This window comes from Rhopalosiphum maidis, chromosome 3, assembly GCF_003676215.2.
Source record: "Rhopalosiphum maidis isolate BTI-1 chromosome 3, ASM367621v3, whole genome shotgun sequence".
In the NCBI taxonomy this organism is placed as follows: Eukaryota; Metazoa; Arthropoda; class Insecta; order Hemiptera; family Aphididae; genus Rhopalosiphum; species Rhopalosiphum maidis.
Genome location: NC_040879.1, coordinates 72,993,042 through 73,015,695, shown reverse-complemented (window position 1 = coordinate 73,015,695; position 22,654 = coordinate 72,993,042). Strand labels below are relative to the sequence as shown.

Sequence of the window (22,654 nt, the reverse complement as noted above, 5' to 3'; positions counted from 1 at the left end):
CCATAGATAAGTTATTAGTTGTTATATTTGCGTTCAATTAATTCCAATTTTATTGCCTACCCAATTTATTGAATTATGTAATAGTATATATAAATTATAATATGAATATTACTATTGTAATTATAACTAACACAATATATACCTTACTGACAACACTAATAGAGAATATAAATATAATATAGGTAGTTGAAGAGTGGATTGTAGGAAAGTAATTAATTTCAATTACCATTAAATTAATATTAATACATTTTAATGAGATGTCTATAGTATTATGTGCATTAGTTTTTGGAAAAGATAAAATATGTATATCGAAAGAGTTGTACATAGCAATACTACGATAACAGAGTTATAATGAGATTAAATCCAATTCAAATTTTCATCCCTTGCATTTTTATCTCTCTGAACTGTTTATACAAATGTATTTTCTTTCTCTGCTTTGCTATACATATGTCTTCTTTGTTTTGTGTGATAGTTGTTAAGTTATTAATATATAAACGATTTTCTTTGGTCAGTATGGATGTAAATTGGACTGATAGAGAGATTTATTATGTTTGTAGTTTGCAATAATTTTATTTTCATCATTTACTTTTATTGGAAAGCGATAGGCTTCTTTTATATTTTATAATGATATTTAACTGCTTAGCAATACTTAATAAGATATCTTGACATATTTAATTTGTTACTGTTGGAACACCAACTATTTCTATAGTAGAGTTAAAATTATTAGTAAGTTGTCTATATATTTGAGTAGCTGTAGATATAGCTTTTAGACCAAGTTGTTTTTAAAAAAAGGTATATAAATATTAATATTTTCTTTGAAATTGGTATTATATGAGTGATTTATATAAGCTTAGTTATGCTTAAACCTGTAGAAACTTAAAAGTTTATTTTTAAAATATTATTCAGATGTGTAGGACATTAAACTTTAAGTTAACAGAGTTATTGCTTTAATACATAGGTTTCAATAACAAAAATTGTATTACTCTATTAAGGGTGATTTTTAATCGATAAATGATAAGTATGCTGTGTCTCCAGATACAAATTCTATAACTAACAATAAATTGATCAAAAGATAAAATAAAAATTGTTTTAAAAAAGAACCAGACTTCCTGAAATATATAAAAATAAAAATGTCTCACAGTATTTGTTAAGTTGAATTTTCCATTTTATTTAATTTTCAATGGTAATACCTAAGAATTTTATAATATTAACCTATTCCAATTTTAAACAGTATAATTATACTGTTTCCCTTACATTATATTGTTGTTTTTTTTATTATAAAATTAGTTAACCTATACTTAACCAAATAAGTATTGCCTTTAATGTTATTAATATGTTGCTCAATATAAATTATCGTTATTTGCCTAAAAAAAAAAATGAATCCTCAATATTACAGTTATTGTTTAAAAACTTCCAAGGTTTTTCAACAACTCAGTAGATCTAATATTATTTTCAATATTGTTACCAACTAACAAAAAAATCTATTAAAAACATCACAGATGTCTTTTTTATTTTCTATTAGATTACCATTGCTATTTATGCTTTTTATGATACATTAATTATTATTTTAACTAGTAACTTCCTTTAAAATTCTCCAAATAAATTAAATTTCTTACCAGCAGCAATTATTTTTTTTTCGATTATTAAATATTTTTGCTTTTCTTATTAATATATTCAGTAAGTTTATGTTAATTTCAAGTTCCTATCTAAAGGTCTATTACGTAATTTAATGGATAATAGATTTCTGTTTTTAATTAATAATCCTCGAGTTATTCATTCTTTAAGTTTTTTTTTTTTTTTAATATGAATTTTAAGTGAACCGGTAAAATTGTGAGATAAGTGTGAAATAAGTTAATTAATTGTGTCATTAAATTGTTATATCCAATATTATTTAATATGAGTATATTCCCGATATGATAATTTTTGATCTTACTTTATATATTTGATGAATATTTACTATAATATTTCAGTTTTTAGTCAGACTTTTAGGTAGAATAAAATGTATTATAAGTATATTATAATTATAAATGACTACTTACAATAAAATGGAAACTTTTTATAATATAGATTTTAGCAACATTTTACGGTACTTGAATTTGTATATTACATTATAATTGGCATTTTGAGTATAGTTAATTAGAGTTTAACGTAAAGATTATCAATATTAATAACTAAACAAAACATATCAAATTAATAATTCACCTTGGTAATATTCACTATAGTTTTTAAATACTTGTATGTATAATTCAATCTAACATTAAGACTCCAAAAATTATTATCATACCAACTCTGAACACTATCTAATGAAATATTAACTTCATCAAATAGGACTTCAATACTTTTATTATTAAAAAGCATAACTGTATCATCAGCAACACTATAAATATCACCTTTTATAGTAACATTAAGAAGGCTATTAACATAAATATTGAATAATAAAGGGCCTAAGACAGAACCCTGCTGAACACCAATCGAAATATTATATACATTACTACATTCACTATTAACCCTTACTATTTGAGTTCTATCGCTTAGGCATGACTTAATTAATTTTAAAATATTACCTCTTATCCCGAAATAGTGTAATTTTGTAATTAATAGATTTAGATTTACAGTGTCAAATACTTTTTTATATCAAGAAAAAACGCCTATTACATAATTACTTTTATAAACGTTTTCAGAAATCTAATTATATTATATTATTTTATATTAGTAATATGAAAAAAAGCGTAATTAGTAGACATTCCTCCCTAAAACTAAACTGTTTACAAGAAAAAAATTATTTTTATTTAAAAATTAATACATGACTTTAATACATTTTTCTAAGATTTTTGAAATTGATAAGGTAAAAGAAATTGGTCAATAATTTTCAGGCAAGTATTTATCACCGGATTTAAATAATGGGATAACCACTGTTTTTTGAAGACATGAGGAAATATACCTAACTCAATTACTTTATTAAATATAATTACCAAAGGTTTTGAAACAGATGTAGAAATCATTTTTAATACCTTATTTGATAAATTGTTTTCATAAAAAGAACAATGATCCTTACATTTTAAGTATAAACTTTACAATTTAATTACAAGTGATAGGACTAAAATATAAACTATCATATACATAACATCCCTTATTTAAATCTTGAAGATTATTTTTAAAATAATTTTTATTTAAAATATTATCATAGATCTTCTTCCCTACTGTGGAAAGAAATCATTAAAAATATTGGGAATAATCTTATTATCAATATCATAGTACCCTCATTATTTATTAACAAATGTACTGTATTTTTGGAATTATTTGATGTGTTATTAGTTATATAGTAAATTTTTTCCCAAAGTTTTTTAACATTGAATTTATTATTATATATTTTATTATGATAATAAATACTTTTAGCTTTCTTAATTATAATGTTAAGTAAATTTCTTACTTAGATTTTAACTTTTTGACCCTACATTTTTCTTTGTGTTTTGTAGAAACAATGGTTCTTTTTGTTATTCGTGGCTTTAATTTATAGTGAAAAGCATTAAATTTCTAGAAATTTTTTTAGTAGAATTAATTATACATAAATCTATCTTGATCATAAAATTAGTATCATCGTTATTAATATCATTACTACTTAGTATTATAATATCCCAATTTAAATTGTTAATACTTAAATTTATTGATCGTACTAGTCTTATACAAAAATAAATAGCTGCTTTTTAAAACTTGTTAATATTTAAAAGTATACATCTATATGAAATTAGTATACGTGAACTAAGTATTAAATTAAATTTAATGAAATCATATTTCACTGTTGGTTCTTAAATATTTCATTGCATCACAAGAAATAATTGGATGGTTATGATTCCATACTATTTTTATAAGTCTATATAATGTTAATAGATTAGGAGATCCGTTAGATTTTGGAAAAAGGATGATAGATGAACATTTCCAGACTAATGAAAAATATGACTATCTTAAGATGGCATTATAAATATGTGTGAGATGAACGATTGCTTTTTTTGGAAGATGCCTAGTGACTTCAGCAGTGATAAGGTCAACCTGGAGATTTTTGATTAAGATACTTATGAATTATATACTTGACATCATTTGATGATAAATGTTTGACTGGAGTAGATAAGAGAAGATGAGTATCAAGAAACTTATTTACTGAGATAACAGTATCATTATTTATTATGTTATCGTGGGTTAAAATATATGAGACAAAGGAGTTTTAAATAGTTCTGATTTTTCTGAATCTGTGGAGACAAAAATACCGTTTTCTTTATTTTTTTTTTTTGGAAAATTAGCAAATTTGTAACTAAGATCTTGTTTAGTAATTTTCCATAGACTTCCGTATTAAGTGGAAAGATTGGATAAATGATTTTCATAAGATGCTAGTTTATGTTTAATGATAATTTTTTATCAAGTAAATAAAGTTTATTTGTTAGTCTATTGCAATTGTGTTTATCCGATGGAAGTCAAGTTCATTGATAGTGAGCTCTAGATCTACGTTTTTAAGCTATTATGAGTCTTATATTTAAGGGAGTAGGATTAGTTATTTTGGAATGCTCATTTATATTTGTGGATTCACAGGCAGCCCTGTATGCAGTTAGTAAAATCATTAATTGCTCAGTCAATATCGTCTGTAGATTATAGTTTAACATTAAAATTAATTTTTTGTTGGATAAGATCATGGATTGGAGCTGATTAGTGTGATAATAGAATAGTTTAGGTAATTTGGAACGGGTTGGTGGACAAGTGTTTAAATTTAGAAGTATTGATGAGTTAAGATCCAAAAGGTTTTCAACAGTATTATGAATATTATTGGGAATTTCGGTAACTATGTATAGAATGTCCGGATTTTTCCTTGTATATGTTAGCCCAGGAGGGGCAAGTACTTTATAATTATTATCAGAGACAAACTTGTGTAAGACAATTCTTCTAGGTTATTAGCCCAACAGCCCCAAGATTGATATTTAGCGTTGTAGTCTCCCCCAATTATAAAATTGTTATGTTGAATTGTGTTGAAGTAATCAGTTAATTTTTGGTCAGTTATTTTATGTTTTGGGGGATTATATATTGCTGCAATAGTAAATAGTGTAAAATTTAATTTTATTGTTAATGCACAGGTTTGTAGGTGGTCTTGATAAAAATTCGTAAGTACCTACTTGAAATTTTAGAAATGCTTTTATAAATGTGGTTACTCCTCCGTGTGCGGTGTTGTCAGGGTGATTGGTATTTATTAATTTGTAATCAGGTATGATGAAGTAAAAGTTTTTTGTGAAGTGCGTTTCGGTAATTATAGCAATGGCAATACGTTTATTGTGTAAAATTATTTGTAATTCATTTATATGGTTTCTTAGGCCGTTTGTGTTAAATTGTAAAATTAATAGATGCGTTGGTGGGTAAAAGACTAGTCAATTTTTTATCAATTAAATTAAATACAACTTTAGTAAACAGAGCTAATAAAGGATGTATGAGTGCTTTGAATTTATCTAAAAAGCTTGGCATTAATTTATTAATATCAGGAGAGGATTCATTGAAAACTGCATGAATGCTATCGTTGGATGATCGTGGCTTAGGTATATGTTTTTTGAGAAGAGGAGAGAGAAGTGGGTGTTAGAATTATTATTGGTATGATTATTAGTTGCAGACTTAAAATTAACATTATCATGTAGAAAGTTACTTTTATTGTTAGGCTTAGTTTGGCGTTGCAGTTCTCTGTAAACGTTGTATCCTCGATAGTTCGCTGGATGATTGTCTAAGCATAGGGCGCATTTGGATGGACTGTATCTTGGTTTAATGCAGTGCAATGATGAAGTGAGTCTCCGCAGCGGATAAAACGTGTTAAATATTCACAGTAAGAACGCGTGTGACCGTATCAACTTCGGCTTATAGGGTTCTTTTTTTGTATGAAGTATGCTAGATAGTTTGAATATATCATTTAACTGGTCAGTGGGTTCCAACTTTCTAAGTCAATGAAGAAAAGGAGAATTGGGCATTTGGTGGTTTTGTAAAGTACGTTAGTGACCTGCCTGACCTCAACAAGCGCAATTCTACCTCAGATTGAATTAGTTCTGTGGATGTAGAAGGATGTATATTGAAGATGACTACTCTAATAGGATTATCCCTTTTTAGTTGATAAGTGTGGTATAGGGCATTCTGTTTTTTTAGAAAATTTATCAGAGATCTATATGATTTGGGATTGGCCGTTTGTATTTTTAGGCGATCTGAAAAGGATTTACTATAAAAATTGTCAACCTCAATTAGCTCAATTTAGGCTTCACACATTTTTGAAAAGTAAATTACGCCTTTTACAAAAATTAGCGGCACCAATTTAATTTGATATACAATATCAGGTGTTTCTTGAGTAGATTAAGATGCTTCTGGGCTAGGTTAGGTTAGGTTAACAGATTCAACTAAAATAGGGGATCTTAGCGCTTACGCTTTTTCATTACGAAAAATTATTGATCAGTCACCAGGCTCGCGATAAAAGCTATGCAATAGCCTAAAAAGTAAAAACAAAAAACAAATAATTTCTTAGGTATATTTTAATAACCTATTTTTAAAAAAATTTTTTTTTAATAATAATAAATAGATATTTAAATTATAAATAAAATTGTATTATTATTTTTTTTTTATTAGCCATTAGTACAAAACTATTACGGCTCGATAATTAATGTATATAAGCAAGATAAATAACCTATTTATTCCATAAATTTTTAACTATTTAATTACAAGAAAAACTTACCAAACAATTTTACAATTAAGTTGCTAAATTGATATCCAATTTTCATGCATTATATATGTATATTACAGTTTTAATTAACTATAAGACATGTCATATTAGTTAGTCAAGAATTAAGATTAAATAATATTGATCATATCGAAATATAATGAGCGAAGATAATATCTTTTATAATTAGACAATTCAGGGTAGTAAAAGTTTAAGGTTAACTTGATAGTTCGATAATGTGCGTACACCATAATATTAAAATTATATTATTATAGTATGACATTTTCTTCTGTGGTATACTGTGACTGTATGAGATTTTATCAAATTAAGATACAGCGGAACTTTTACTTATTGTCATAGTTTGAGTTATTATAAAGTTCTGCACATTCTTGCTGCTAAAAAGCCACGATAGAAATTTAGTAAACTTGAAGTTATTGTTAATATTTTTGAATACGTTTATCAATTGAACTAATGACGTGGAATTTAATTCAATGAAAAATTATAAATTAGTGTTTATATAATTAAATTTCGAGATAAACTCTTTAATTTTACTATAGGTCTCAAGATTCTTAAAAAGTATTCGGGCGCTTTCAACGGTATTTTTTTTCTTAAATAATAATTTTTTTTAACCAAGAATAATAACAAAATATTGTTCATTCATTTTAGAAATGAATTCTGTAATCATCTGGTATTTTCATTTAAAATTAATTAGGAGAACGCAATTTTAATTTTTCCGCTAATAAAAATTCAATTTTTTTCGTCTTTTAGTTAAAATGCGTAAAGGTTAATAAATGTTGACTTATTAATAATTCATCGTAAATGATACAGATAATAGGTAAATTGATTCAAGGTAACAGAAAGTTGAATTGTATCTTGGTACCAATATGCACAGTATCTTGTACATAGTTCATATTAATTGATTAAATCATTGTGCGGCAAAACAAATAATACAATTTTGAAATAATATTGAAAAAATAAAAAAGACGCAACATATAGTGATGAGGTTTATTTTATATTATTCAGTTGATTATGCTATTTTATGCATCAAGTATTGAAAATTATATCAGGAACATGAAGGCTTTTAACAGTGATTCATTGACGAAGGAAATTTTCAAGCTCTTATTAACGGGTAGCATCGTTTCCTTCTTAAGCTTAAAGTTCTTCCAATGAGTAAAACAGATTTTTTCAAACACTTTCTTTCGGGTAGTCTCACATGGAGAAATAAAAAATTATAAATCAGGTTATCATGCTCATATTAAATGAGGCCGAAAATAATCCAAATCAATAATTAAATAAATTATCTTCGTATCTCAGGATGTTAATAACATTTCTATTTTTTCTATTTATGAAAATGTCCTCTTCCGCATTTTCCCAAAGTTAAATTTCCTATGAATTGTAAGTCTTTTCCATCTATACCAAGTTTTTGTTATTCAGCTGTAAAAACTCACAGTTTTTCATACCTTACCTTATCAAATGATTTCTCTAAATAAATCGATGAATCACAATTATTTTTTTTAGTTGATATCTCTTCATCTTTGAATAAGTATTTGTGTACTAAATAAATTCTCTCTAGTTCTAAGTCCATTATGAAAGCCAAATTGTTCTTGACTCATATATTTTCCCGCTTTTTTTGTAAATTCTATAACTAATGTATCTATTCACTTAATAAAGATAATAATGGGATACTGTCTGGCTTTTTACAAGATTTGTTATTGAGTGGACAAAGAAAACCAATAATTTTACTATCAAATATGAAACCATTAAAAACTAAAACTTGTTGATAATATGTATTGAACAAAACATTTAAATGGATATTGATAGTAGTTATTAGTATCATAACTTAATGAAAAATAATTAGCAAATACATTAGTTATATCATTCAATTTATCAACTCTGACAAATAATATTCAATAAAAAAAGAGGGGAGAGAGAAGGGTATTATAACGAATTTCTCTAAAAAGTATTAATTTAAATCCAAAACGATTATAATTTGATATTAATGTCGTTTACAAAAATTTGTATTTTAGAGTTAAAATGTAATGAATTATATTTTCAGCTATCTTGCAATGTTTCGTATAAATATGTTAATGGAATAATGTGAAATGTATTTATAATTATTACTCTAATTTAAGTGTTTTAATTATTGGTGATTTTATTGGGGCTTTCCATGGTCTGATTATGTTTTATATAATGACCCAAATGTTAATGTTCATATTTATTCTTTTTTAAGTTTAAAACAAGCATTAACATACTTCTGTAATAATTTTTATGATTTAATATACACTACTACAAATATAAATAATATTGGAAAACAATTATTTCTAAAAATTATTATGTTGTAAAAAAAGAGTTTCGATAATTTAAATTTAAGAACAATCTTGACTATGATTAGCTTATTAAAAGTAACTAAATAATAAATAAAGAATAAAGAGTGGCCCTATGTTAATGAAGAATAATTTTTGACTATTAATTCATTATAAATTATTTGTTTTTTTATTATGTTTTCAATTACCTATTTGTTAAATTATATTTTTATTTTGTTTTTAGGTTGTTGATGACGCCTTACATCATATTGTGCATACATTTAGTTCAGAAGATATACGAAGAATTTTATGTGTTTTACCAAACCAGGTAATACATGGGAACAAAACGTCTTTATGTAACCGTCTTATAAATTTTTTAACATCATCTGCTAGTCCATCTCAAAAATCTTTCGCGAAAAAAGAAATTTTAAAAGTTCATAATGCTCGATCAAAACAGATAAAACAACTTAGATTACTCAACAAACCTATACCTACACCTCTAATTCCAGCGCCTATTGTTATAAATCCAACCGCATCCATAACATTTGAACATGATCTACCATTCTTTAAGACACTAAAAACTGTGGTAGCACCCTTATACTGCAGTCCTACTTCTTCTAAATTAATTAGCATCTATTTTATAGAAGAAAGTATTAAAAATTTTATTGTTCAATCATGGGATAATAAATCCAACAAATATAAGCATACAATTATTTTAAGATTAGAACAACTTGAAAGGAAATCATTAATTGAACGTCTACCTTACAACCTTAATGTTTCTCTGAATGGTCGTCAATGTAAGTTACCTGAGTTAAATACGGGTGATTTAGAGATGGAAGATGAGTCAAAACTGCCAGAAGTACCAGAGGAGTTAAGCTCAACAGACGACGACAGCATTTCATTTCCATGGCGACAGAATATTCCTATAGAGTTAACTGAATATTTGAATTTACAAACAGGTTTAAGGGATTTATTAGGTGTGTCATGGTCAGATGAACCAATTAGTTATATTGTTGGTGTTTTTGTAGTCCAAAAATTAACTTGGGAAGATCTGATTGTAGAACTTAAAAAAAAACCGACACGCGCCTATGAAAAAACTTTAAAATTTATTAAGGAACTTAATAAAAGTGAAATCGACATTAGAGTTGGCACTCATTCTGTTACTATCAAGGATCCATTAACTATGCAAAGAATGAAACTGCCTGCACGAGGTGTAGAATGTGTACATTTGCAATGTTTTGATGCAATAAGTTTCTTACGAATGAATGAACAAAAACAAACATGGTTATGTCCATTATGTAAGAAACGAGTTAAATTTGAAAACATTGAAATTGATGAATATTTTCTTAAAATAGTTCAAAGTCCAACTGTAAGTGAAGAATGTGAAAATGTTATTTTATTGGAAGATGGTACTTGGGTTGAAACAAAAACTAATGCTTTTTCAAGTAATTCAAAAAGAAAGAACTGAATCGACAATTATATTGTCAAATGATGATAATAATAGAAATAATAACAATGGTGAAATAAAGATCATACCAAAATCCAAACGTTGAAAATATAATCCACAAAAAGAAGAAGAATCTAATTAACAAATTTGTAGATATTGTAAATAAAAAAAATTTTTTTTAACCATTTTCCGAAAAGTGATCATTTCATCAAAACCGAATTAATTGTAAAAAGTTAATAATAATTTACTCTTATTGATTAATATAATAATAATTAAATGTCTTATTGAACTTTATAGTTAAATCATATTTTTATTTTTTAGTTTATAAAGATACAGCTTGCTGTAGGCTGTTGTGATTCCTTCTCATTAGAATATATGTCTCATTATTGATTTAAATAGCAATCAAACTGTCAATAATGTTATAAGTACCATAGGATAATTTATATTAAAAATTTATTTGTTAACAATATTTTTACTTTGACAAAACTCAATTTCATGTTTTTTATTTAATTAAATTTATATGTAAATATTGCATCAATTCTAAATTCTATAATAGCTTTTAGTTATAGTTATTTTAATTACTGTAATATTTTATTTTATAATTGAATCAAAATCATTTTTTAAAAATAGTATTAGTTTTAACTTTTTTTGTTAACTTTGTATCCATTTTTATCTATCAAAATTTTAAATTTTAAACATTAAATATTAAGTTAACCATGCATTATACATTTTTAGTTTTAAGTTAATGTTTATTTATATTATAGATAGTTTTTATAATACCGAAATTATTAATTTGCGTGATTTTTTCCTCTCCAATTTATAACCATCGAACCTTAAATATTATAAAGATTCAATTTTCAAATGGAAAATGGACAATGGGGTTGAATAATCAAGTTTACATTTTATGTTATTTAAAATTTGCATATCTTTTAATACAGTATTTTATACCGCATAAAATGTGTAAAATACGGTACAATACAAAAAAAAAAAAGAAAAAGAATACCGCATTTTAACATCACTAGATGAACTGATTTTGTTATATACTTGACTATTTTGTTTGAGCATTGGATATTATTCAATTAATTTAATAACTTAATATTTTCTGATTAGAATACTTATAAAATGTTTAAGATTAGACACGTAATTATATATGTACTTTATTATGGTTAAATTGTTTAGTATGCATGTCAAACTTTGTAAATTTTCTTATCGAATTAAATAATTACGAGCAGCTCTAGTTCTGTAGTAGGTACATATAGGTGTATGAGCATATATTGCTGAGCCTTCCCCCATAATTTCTCCTAATTTCCCCTTATGTTTCAATTCTAATACATTTTTATGGTATCATTATTTTTGTGTACGGTTAGGGTTGCCAGCCAACTTTTATAATTTCAAAAACTGGACACATCTATAAAAACCTTTTTTTTTTATGAGTGAAAAGTTATTGATATAATTTGGCAAATACATTTCATTTGAAAGGTAAACTGTACACTTAACATTGGACAGGTACTAGAAAATCTGTACTATCCAAGTTTCACCTGAATGGTTAGCAACCCTATGTGTGGTATAGGATTATGCATTTTGTACAGTAATAAAATAAATCAAGTTAATTAAGGTTTTACTGTAAGTTGGGTTTACAGTTACACAAATGTCTGAAACATACATTTTGTCTCAAGTTTTTAATAATAAATTAATATCCTAAAAATAAGATTAATTTTATATTTTTTCCATTTTGTTTGCATTTCTTCTTTAAGTCAAACAAGTTGAACACAATCTTAAAACTAGATACCGACTTCAAAGTGTTGAATGTAGCAATTGGTTATTTTATTTTTAGTGATTTTATATCCACTTTCAATAGATGAATAAATTTGAGTTGTACTACTGTAAAAAATTTCTAGAAAAATAAATATTTAATACAATTTTATTCGTTTACCAAATATAAAATCACACGATAATTACTAATTACACACAACATAATTTTCTGACAATATATACATATATATTATATTAAATTAATCAAAATGTGAAATATTAAATTTAAAATGTCACAATCAACAAAACTTTAAATTAAACATTATTTTACATAAATAATCATTTTATCCTATTTGCAAAATCATTGAAACCAAAATTAATATTATTATATCCAATTTTAATTTAATTTATGAATTTTAAAATACATAAAAGTAATAAACATTATTAGAGGCCTGATTTTTGTCCATCTACTTTTATAATTTAAAATAGACTACTTGACAAGGTTAAAATAATGTACTAATATTTATATTTTGAGTTTCAAAGTGTTAAGTGTTATGTGTGATAACTGAACACATGTGTATAGCAAAAGTATTGTAAATTGTATAGTAACATATCAAAATCCTATATTTTTTTAAGTCAACCTCGATTAATACTGATCATCATTGAAGAAATTTAATGAATTAAAGATTTTGGTATTGTTACGATAAATAAATAAATAATAATAATTACATTTTTTTTTTTTTAATGCCAAAAACATGAAAAACATTTGACATTTGAATAGTAAAATATATCTTCAAATAAACTTGATGATTGTGTTGTACATGGACTTAATTTGTTCTTCAATGATATTATAAATTTAAAATTATTTAATGATACCATATATTAAGGCAAATCTATTATTTAGAAAATTATTTATATTAGAAGAGGTCATATACCTACCTAGAAATATGTTTGTTTCTCCAAAGGATAATAATAATATTACTTCTTTTAGTTAGTAGTCATTTATTACAAAGTTGATTTCATTAGTTTTTTATATTCTTAAATTACTCCTTGTTCAGTAGGTGATCCACAGATAAAAAATTCAATAAAATAGAGTAATATATCATATTAATACTATAATATAGTATTTTAATAAATATTTTTATTATAAGCTCGATTAATTTAAATATGCAATACTGAATATTGAATAGGTACTATTTGCGCTATATTTAGTTTTCTATAAAAATTTTGTCTTAAGTGTCTATTATAATTACTACAAATTTTTAATTAAAAAATTAAAAATAAATAATCATTTTTTTTAATACATCATATGCAATTTCAGAACCCTATCTACCTTAGTAATTCAATATTTCTAAGATAATCTATCTGAGTAAATGTACAACACCCATGCTCGATTGGTTTAGTATATTAACACAATAATATAATAAGTAGGGCTTGGAAGTTACAGGCAGGTTGTGAGCAAATGGAGGGGGGGTGTAAAAAACAACTAATATAGGTACTTACAAAATTAATAATAAATATAAATATATAATACTATTTACTAATTTACTAATTATTTATGTATCTATTTTATACTTATTTATTCGTTCATATTTTGCCTATATTAGTTCCCATAATTTCCGAGCCATAATAATAAGGCCACATATACAACAACATACAATAAGGTAGGTACATACATTCATACGACGCATAGAGTAAAACATGGTTTTTGATTCAAGAATGGCCGATAACACCCTGATGAAATGGTTAACAACCAGTTATTTTAAACCGAACCGATTCGAAAACTGACGATATTGACAAATGTTGTTTTATAATAGTAGGCAGTTCACGACCAACGGAGATGCGAATACGCGATTGAAACAGATAAAAACTAAATGCTCAAAAATATAATACTACAATTTCGAGTAGAATAATACACTTAACCACTGATATCACTTGAAGTGTTCTGTAGAGATGGTTAGAACCTGTCAACACAGAATTGAAAAAGTGGCCGCAGTGCCGTACACATCTGAAAGTAAAAACGATTTATTATATCGATATCGTGGAAGAAAAATTCGATCGAAATTAACAACTATAGTGCCACAGCGAAACTAGAGTAGCGTTTCAATAGTTTCAATCACGATGTAGAGAAGAGAAAGTGATAACACTTCGTGAAAAAAGTGGCACGACTTTTGACGGCACTAATTTGGTTAACACGAATACAGCCAAGCACCGCCACATTACTCGAAGGCCGGTTACATTAACTATTTACTATTTTAGTGCATTGTATATAGACATTATAATATTATAGTATTATTGTTCAAATTTCATAATTTATATGAAATATGATTATATCATACTAGCAAGTTGAAATAAATAAAAATGTTATACATAGGCACGAATTTAATAAAATAAATTTATAGAGGTAGAATCCAGACTCCAGTCATAACAAACAGTATTTAAAATACAAATCACCTCCCAATATTGTTCCAAATTTATTAGAATTATTGTAAGAACTATGACTAACCATTTAAACGTTTGTTATTGACTATTGAACAATAATTTATATCTTTTTCAAAAGTTTAATAGGTAAATTCATTAATTAAAATTGCCAAATAAGAGTTTTGTATCAAGCTGCAAATCAGGATATGCTAGTGAAAGTAAAAGAAAAATATAACATTGTTTCAAGCTTCAAAATACTAAGATCAAAAGGCAAAAAAAAAATTATATAAATATTTTCAAATTTAAAGTAGATAATTACTAAATAGTTGCACAGTAATATATTATTATATGGTAGGTACACTAATAATTTATACTATGATGAATTATTTGTACAATCATTTCAATGATCATCTAATATAAATGCTATAGGACGCGGAGATAATGCTCATGAAATTACTCGAAGTATAATATTTTATACCCAATGCCGAATCCATTTTGCGTACGTATATATAATGATATATAATGCGTAATATATAAATATTACGATGATTTATGTCATAATGTCTTTTAATGTTGTACTCCTTCATGACAGATACACTTTGTTTACAGATCAAACATATTGGAAGATAATTAGTATTAGTAAAATGTATGCATAGCACTATTTTTCTTGAAAAGCCCGTCTTTCTTGGTCAATTTTACGTTTCATCGGTTTGATATGAGACATTGAAACGAACAAATTAAGCGTACACACTTATATTTAAAATTACTCTAATAGCGACTAGTTACTAGTACAAACAAAACAACACTGGTCACAGTCAAACTGTTACCCACTATTACTGCACCTACACCGAAATATAAATGATATTTATCTTTGTAGATTAGATTAATCGCATTTCAAATACTTTATCGAGTATAATATGGAATTTCTGAACGATAAATGTAAAAATAAAACATTATGAACGTCAGATAATATTCTATGTATTTTTGATGCGTAGAAAAAAATTAACATTTTTACAATTTTTCATATAATTTTGTTTAAAATGTATTTTTATTACGGGCCACATGGAAAGGGTTTGCGGGCCGGATGTGGCCCGCAGGCCGTATGTTAAAGACCACTGCTGTAAAGCATCGATTGCGTAGCATAGAAGATATTATTTGTACCTGCTAGGTGCCAGTTATTTGTACACTTATGTATCTTTTTTAATAGTAGACTGTGATTCACCGTATCATATGCTGCAGATAGGTCTATAAAAACAACCCCTGTTACTTTTTGTTCTTATAGCCATTCTGAATGTGCTGACATAAGTTTAGTACCTGTCCTGTGCAGGATTTACCCGGCCTAAAACCTGTTTGTTCGGCAATAAGTTTTCTTTCTACTTGTTCTTTTAAATGGTTCATAATCATTCGTCCATACGGTTTAAATGTATGTCATAATGTCTTTTAATGTTGTACTCCTTCATGACAGATACACTTTGTTTACAGATCAAACATATTGGAAGATAATTAGTATTAGTAAAATGTATGCATAGCACTATTTTTCTTGAAAAGCCCGTCTTTCTTGGTCAATTTTACGTTTCATCGGTTTGATATGAGACATTGAAACGAACAAATTAAGCGTACACACTTATATTTAAAATTACTCTAATAGCGACTAGTTACTAGTACAAACAAAACAACACTGGTCACAGTCAAACTGTTACCCACTATTACTGCACCTACACCGAAATATAAATGATATTTATCATTGTAGATTAGATTAATCGCATTTCAAATACTTTATCGAGTATAATATGGAATTTCTGAACGATAAATGTAAAAATAAAACATTATAGACGTCAGATAATATTCTATGTATTTATGATGCGTAGAAAAAAATTAACATTTTTACAATTTTTCATATAATTTTGTTTAAAATGTATTTTTATTGCGGGCCACATGGAAAGGGTTTGCGGGCCGGATGTGGCCCGCAGACCGTATGTTTGAGACCACTGCTGTAAAGCATCGATTGCGTAGCATAGAAGATATTATTTGTACCTACTAGGTGCCAGTTATTTGTACACTTATGTATCTTTTTTAATAGTAGACTGTGATTCACCGTATCATATGCTGCAGATAGGTCTATAAAAACAACCCCTGTTACTTTTTGTTCTTATAGCCATTCTGAATGTGCTGACATAAGTTTAGTACCTGTCCTGTGCAGGATTTACCCGGCCTAAAACCTGTTTGTTCGTCAATAAGTTTTCTTTCTACTTGTTCTTTTATATGATTCATAATCATTCGTCCATACGGTTTAAATGTATGGCAGAGTGGAGATATAGGTCTGTAGCTTCTAGGGTCCTTGTAGTCTTTACCTGGTTTCGGCAGGGTCACTACCTTTAACTTTCTCCATGTTTTAGATACTTTATTGCTATTAAAAGACGGGCGATGTTTGGTGATTCATGAGAATCAGAGACAACCTATCAGCTTCAGTCCAGTTTTTCACGTTTTCTCCATTTTGGTCGTTATATAGGTGTGGTACTATGGCTGTTGAAATCACCAAGAACTATTTTTGTATCACGATTGTCGAAGTTGATTGGCTTTTTGAAGGTGAAGTCTGTGTTCGGTGGTTTATACACTGAGGTAATTGTACAGTAAAGTTGCCTACCTCAATAGTTAGTATTTCGATTTGTTGGTGGCTGCGCTTTTAACCACTAGTCCTAGTTTGGAATATATTGCGGTTCCGTATTTTGGATGTGGTAACTCAATGACTAGATTAATTCCCGGTATTTTTGAATGGTTTCAATCCCGGTGGGTCTCTTGAACACATAACACGTCGCATTTCTCTTTTTCACAAAGGTTTGCAAGAAGTTCACCTTTAATTATTGAGAAACCTTCTATGTTTTGTGTAATCGCTTTAAATGCTGGGGGTAGGGTAGCCTTAAAAAGGCCGTTTTGAGTTTGAAGTGTTTGAACGGCTAGTCATTCTAGCACCAGTATTGGTAAGATTAATTCGCGAAATACATCCTGGTGTAGACTCAATATCACGATGCAGGGTACGTCACGTGCAGGCTCATACTATGTCCCCCCACAATGAAGATAATCTTTGATAGTGTTCGAACAACACACGCGAGTGCGCACGACGTGTAATCATTTTTTTTTCATAAATTCGTGCGTGGTCTTGTGGTAAATTATCTTTGAATAAACGTGAGGTGGTGTACGATCAATTCTTAGATTTGTTTTATAAAATGTAAGGAATTAATTATTCGTTTACCAGTTAATGTCAGTGAGGGGGTATTGGTTTTAAAGGTGATTTGCTCGTAGATGAAAATCAACAACAAAGGTAAGGAGTGACAATGTGACAAACTTCGTTAGTGCAGAAAGAAAATCAACATCTTATCATCAGAGCATTGTAGGCATAACATGATCCTTGAATCATGATAATGGCTATGTCGCCAGAACCTTAACTCTTGCACATACTTCCATCGACGTAGATGTTGTATTATATCTTCTATCAAGCTAGACTCAGATGGTAATAATAATGATCCATTAAAGTGGATTAGAGTAAAGGCATCTGATTCTAAAGAATCACTTCCAAGGAAGGTCATTAGCCCTTAAATTAATACATTGTTCTATTTGAAAAGACAACGTATTGAGTTTTTCTTCGAAATTCGCGGTATTTTATGCTGTATAGGTTTCACCGCAGTCTTGCACAGACCACCAAAGTAAGGTGATAATGGAGAGTTGAATCTCAACTCTATCCCATTACGAGCCATGTTTGAACTGAGGAAACCAACTTTTTCTGCGCTTCTACAAAATAAGTATTATTGTTACTGACTGTTAAGCACATTCCGCGCCTTGTCATGAAACGACGTAAAGATACAAAAAATGCTCCACTAGTTGGCCCGAAAATAGGATCTAGGTAATTGGCCCTTATACTGGAACATATGAAAACTGCAATTCATGCCTTTATTCTCCTTTAGCGCCGTATTTCACTTCCGATTGTAAGGGATCCAACTATCATAAATTCACACCATTAACAGCAAATTGTTTTGTATGAAATGCTTGAATCTTGACATTGCATCAACACAATATCACATAACGTTTCGTAAATCAGCGAGCTTCTTCCTCTAATTGGCCTATACGGTTGCCTAACTTCTGCTAGCAATGTTTAAGGCCCACATTGAAGAAGAGTTCGATGAACATATTATAAATTAGCATAATATTTGTATAGTTTGTTAGTAGTACAACAGAGTATTTTTGATTTTCTGTAATTTGAGCGTTGTCTAGTCGTTCTTTTACCAGTACCTATTCATTTTTCGCTTCAAAGCAACGAATATAATCTCTTTAACTTCCTGACTATTCTTTATTACTGCTTAATAATACATATTCTTTTTTAAACTCGTCTAGATGTGTTTTCTTTTCTAAAACTAGTTTCAGCTTTCTTTAAATATGATATATTTAGATACTGTGCTGTCGTGCCAATTGTCTTTGTTCTTTGGAAAATTATAAACTTTAACCAATAATTGGTTGCTCTCACTAACTTGGATTAACTAGAATAATGGTAGATTAATCCGTTTTACTAATCAATCCCTGCAAACACTAGTTTAACCATTCACCTTTCAGATAATTTTTCTTCGTCTGATTGTATGGTAATTGAATCCTTCCAACTATCATTGCCGCCACTCAATCACTGCAGTGGTTCACTTCACCATAGCTCATACATTTTTAGTCTTTTTACACCTCGGGACAGCATGTCTGCCAGATTCTCTGCAGTTTATGTAGGTCTCAATTGTTGTGAATTGATGCATTGCTACTAGAGTTTGGTCCATGCAATTAACGACGTTGGTGTTAGATCTGGCTATTTCATTTCCGATCCAATCCAAACCACCGTGGAATCTGTCTAGAGGTAGAAATCATTAATATCTAATATCTATACTGCTGCTACCTTTTCTGCCAACTGTGCTAAGACGAGAACGCCTCTAAGCTCTAAACGTGGAATTGTGGATCCTTTGAATGGTGTTACTCTTGATTTTAATCATAATAGCTGTAAACAACACTATTAATTCTAGGCTTTATTTTGCGTATAGTTGTATGCACTAAAAGCTTCTTCTTTAGCATTACAAAAACCAAGCACCTCAACATGGTCACTTGTGAAAAGATTTAACTTCCTGGCGATTTTTAATGGTTGTTCATGGTAGACAACAATTTGAACAATTTATATGTTAAATTAATTAATGAGTAAAGAAACTTAAAACTTAAACAAGAATTTAAGTTATTAATTATTAATAAATTCAAATAGATCCATTATATGTAACGAAATAAACAATTATACATAATCACGTTTTTCTACTGTAAGTTATTATTCATACACGAATTAAAGTGAAATCATACAATAGTTAAAATTATAATGACGTGTAATTATCACCTTAATAAATAGGGGTAAAAATATCAAGCATAAATAATCATAAAATAATTATTTTCAGAATTGTAGTAGAAAAATTAAAAACCACGCGCATTTTGCAGCTTATTGGTTAAATTGCTGTCTCTTGAACTCAAGTAAATTCTAACCTTAGAAAGTTTAAACGAGATAAATTATGTTATTTACCTACCTAAAAATTGATAAATTTTGTAAATGTAGACATTTCTCGGTTATTGAGGACAATTACTAATTTATTTGGAAAATGATCTTAAGTTTATTTATATTGGTGTGAACGACCAGTGATAAGTGTATACGCGACAAATCTTCGTTTTTTTAAAATATCGTTACGAAAATAGATAGACGAACGATAACCCTAACACGAAACCTCGAACCCCTGTGACATTAAAAGGGAATTATCTAAATATATTTCAATATTTTGACTGTTTTTAAGCTAAAAATAAGCAAATCAATTTTTTAATATAAATTTTTTTTCAAATTCTTATAATAAATTTATAAATCGTTAAAAATGATATACAATATTTTTTTATAAAATGGTTTATTTCCAAATTAAAAATATCGAACATTTATGTTTTATATTATTATTTTATAAGTATTCACAGCTAGAAAATTCATAAGTATTCTTCTGTTTATACCACCGATTTGAAAATATAACACAATGTTCTTAATGTTCCTTGTTTTATTTTTTCAACATTTTCAACATAATTAAAAAATAAAATTTCAACCGCAAAGTCTAATTAATTGCTTATAACCGTTTCAAATTTTAATTGTTTAATATCTTATTTTCAATTCTAATTCTACTTATTTTCTGTAAGTATTCTGGCATAGATGATAGGAACGCCCATTTGTTATTAAATGTTCTCCTGATACATTTTTGCGGCATTTATTACTGCCTTTTCAAAATTTATATTTATGTATTGTGGATCTGAAAAAAAACTATCACCACTCTCAATACTTTATATCATATACCAATGACTTATAATTGAATCCAAATTTAACATTATTGTTGGGGACATAAAAATTGTACAATATACATTAACTTAATAACTCAAAATTTTATAATAATATTGATCAATAATAAAATATGATATAAATATACAATATTATAATAGTTATTACTTAATTGAATATTAATCATTGTTTCTATTTGCCCACCTTTTTTTTAATTTTGCAAAATTTCATAATGGGTAACTTTTTTTGATATACTACTTTTTTAATGAATATTTGATACTTGTTTAGTACATTATTCCTTGCTTTAGTACTAAGAGATATTTATAATTTATCAAGCCAAAGAACTATATATTAATTCCCTAATTCCTGTAATTTGTCATTCATCTTAAATTTTTTAAATTATTTACACTACAATAATTTGGTGTAATTTGAATACTGATGCTGGTTTGACAGTAGGTATTTATGTCCAAACATAAGTATAGATGACTTTCATATCACATAACAATATGTTGTTAACTTGACCATTTTAAATTTTTTTGCACATCAAAAAAATGTTTGTATGATTTTACTACAAATTAATGATATTAGAAAATCCATTTTAATAAATAAGAAATGAAGAAAATATAATATTTTAGACACTTGATTACAACTTCCACAGTTCGAATTATAAATTTGGCAAACATCTTTCAATATAATACAATTGTTTTCAACTTTATTTTATAAAAATACTTTTGCATATTATATAATCGTAGGCGGCATTATATTTATATTTATTTAGATTGGGCCACTGTTTTTAATCAATTCAGTCACGTACTTATAAATTGTTGGGAAGTGAGGGTGAAAATCCTTGATATCATTATTATCTTTTAAAACTCATTTGTGCATTTGTATAAATTTCTGTATATTGCTGTAAATTATAATTTGTTATTTAAAAATAAAAGTAATAAAATATACAAATGAATATCTACAATTCAATAATTTATAACGTTTAAATCAAAATTAAAGCTTCTTTGATTCTATATTTCTAAATTTTAAAAATTACTAAATTCAAACAACTAAACTTTAGTTAAAAATAAACAAACACTTTTTTAATGTGGTATAACTAATGAATTTTAATGTTATAGATCAAGATTATATATTAAAAAGATCAAAAAATATTTATAAAACTATAATATTAGATATCATAATATAAAACCATTTTTTTTTTAAAGTTTTTAATTACTTTATCAATATCAATATTTTTTGCCTTAGTATATCTCAATAAATGAAAGCATAAAATTACCGAAACACTATTTTATAGTGGTACAAAGCTTAGTTTTAACATGTATAACTACAGTACCTGCATTATTAAAATCGAGACCATATAAGTTCAGTGAAAGCAATAAAAATTATAAATAAAACATTAGAATTTTATTTGTACATTCTACATTGTATTAAATTTAAATAAATACAATTTTCAGAATTTCAGATACTTTGATAAAAATTTCAGTTAAATTATAATTGATTATTGTTTTAATAAGAAATAAATCATAATACTTATTTTAGAATATATTTTTTGTACAATAAGTGATACTATTATGTATTATAATTTATTATTACATAATATACTGTATACATTAAGGCAGAGTATAATTTGCCGG

General features: G+C 26.9%; 1 protein-coding gene across 1 annotated transcript; it reads left to right on the top strand.

The window, feature by feature from the left end:
* Positions 1-9,108: 9,108 nt before the first annotated feature.
* Positions 9,109-10,495, top strand: LOC113558344 (E3 SUMO-protein ligase PIAS3-like). The gene is made up of 2 exons (XM_026963802.1): positions 9,109-9,126; positions 9,272-10,495. Exons 1-2 carry the CDS (start codon positions 9,109-9,111, stop codon positions 10,493-10,495), a joined length of 1,242 nt encoding a protein of 413 aa, XP_026819603.1.
* Positions 10,496-22,654: the final 12,159 nt, after the last annotated feature.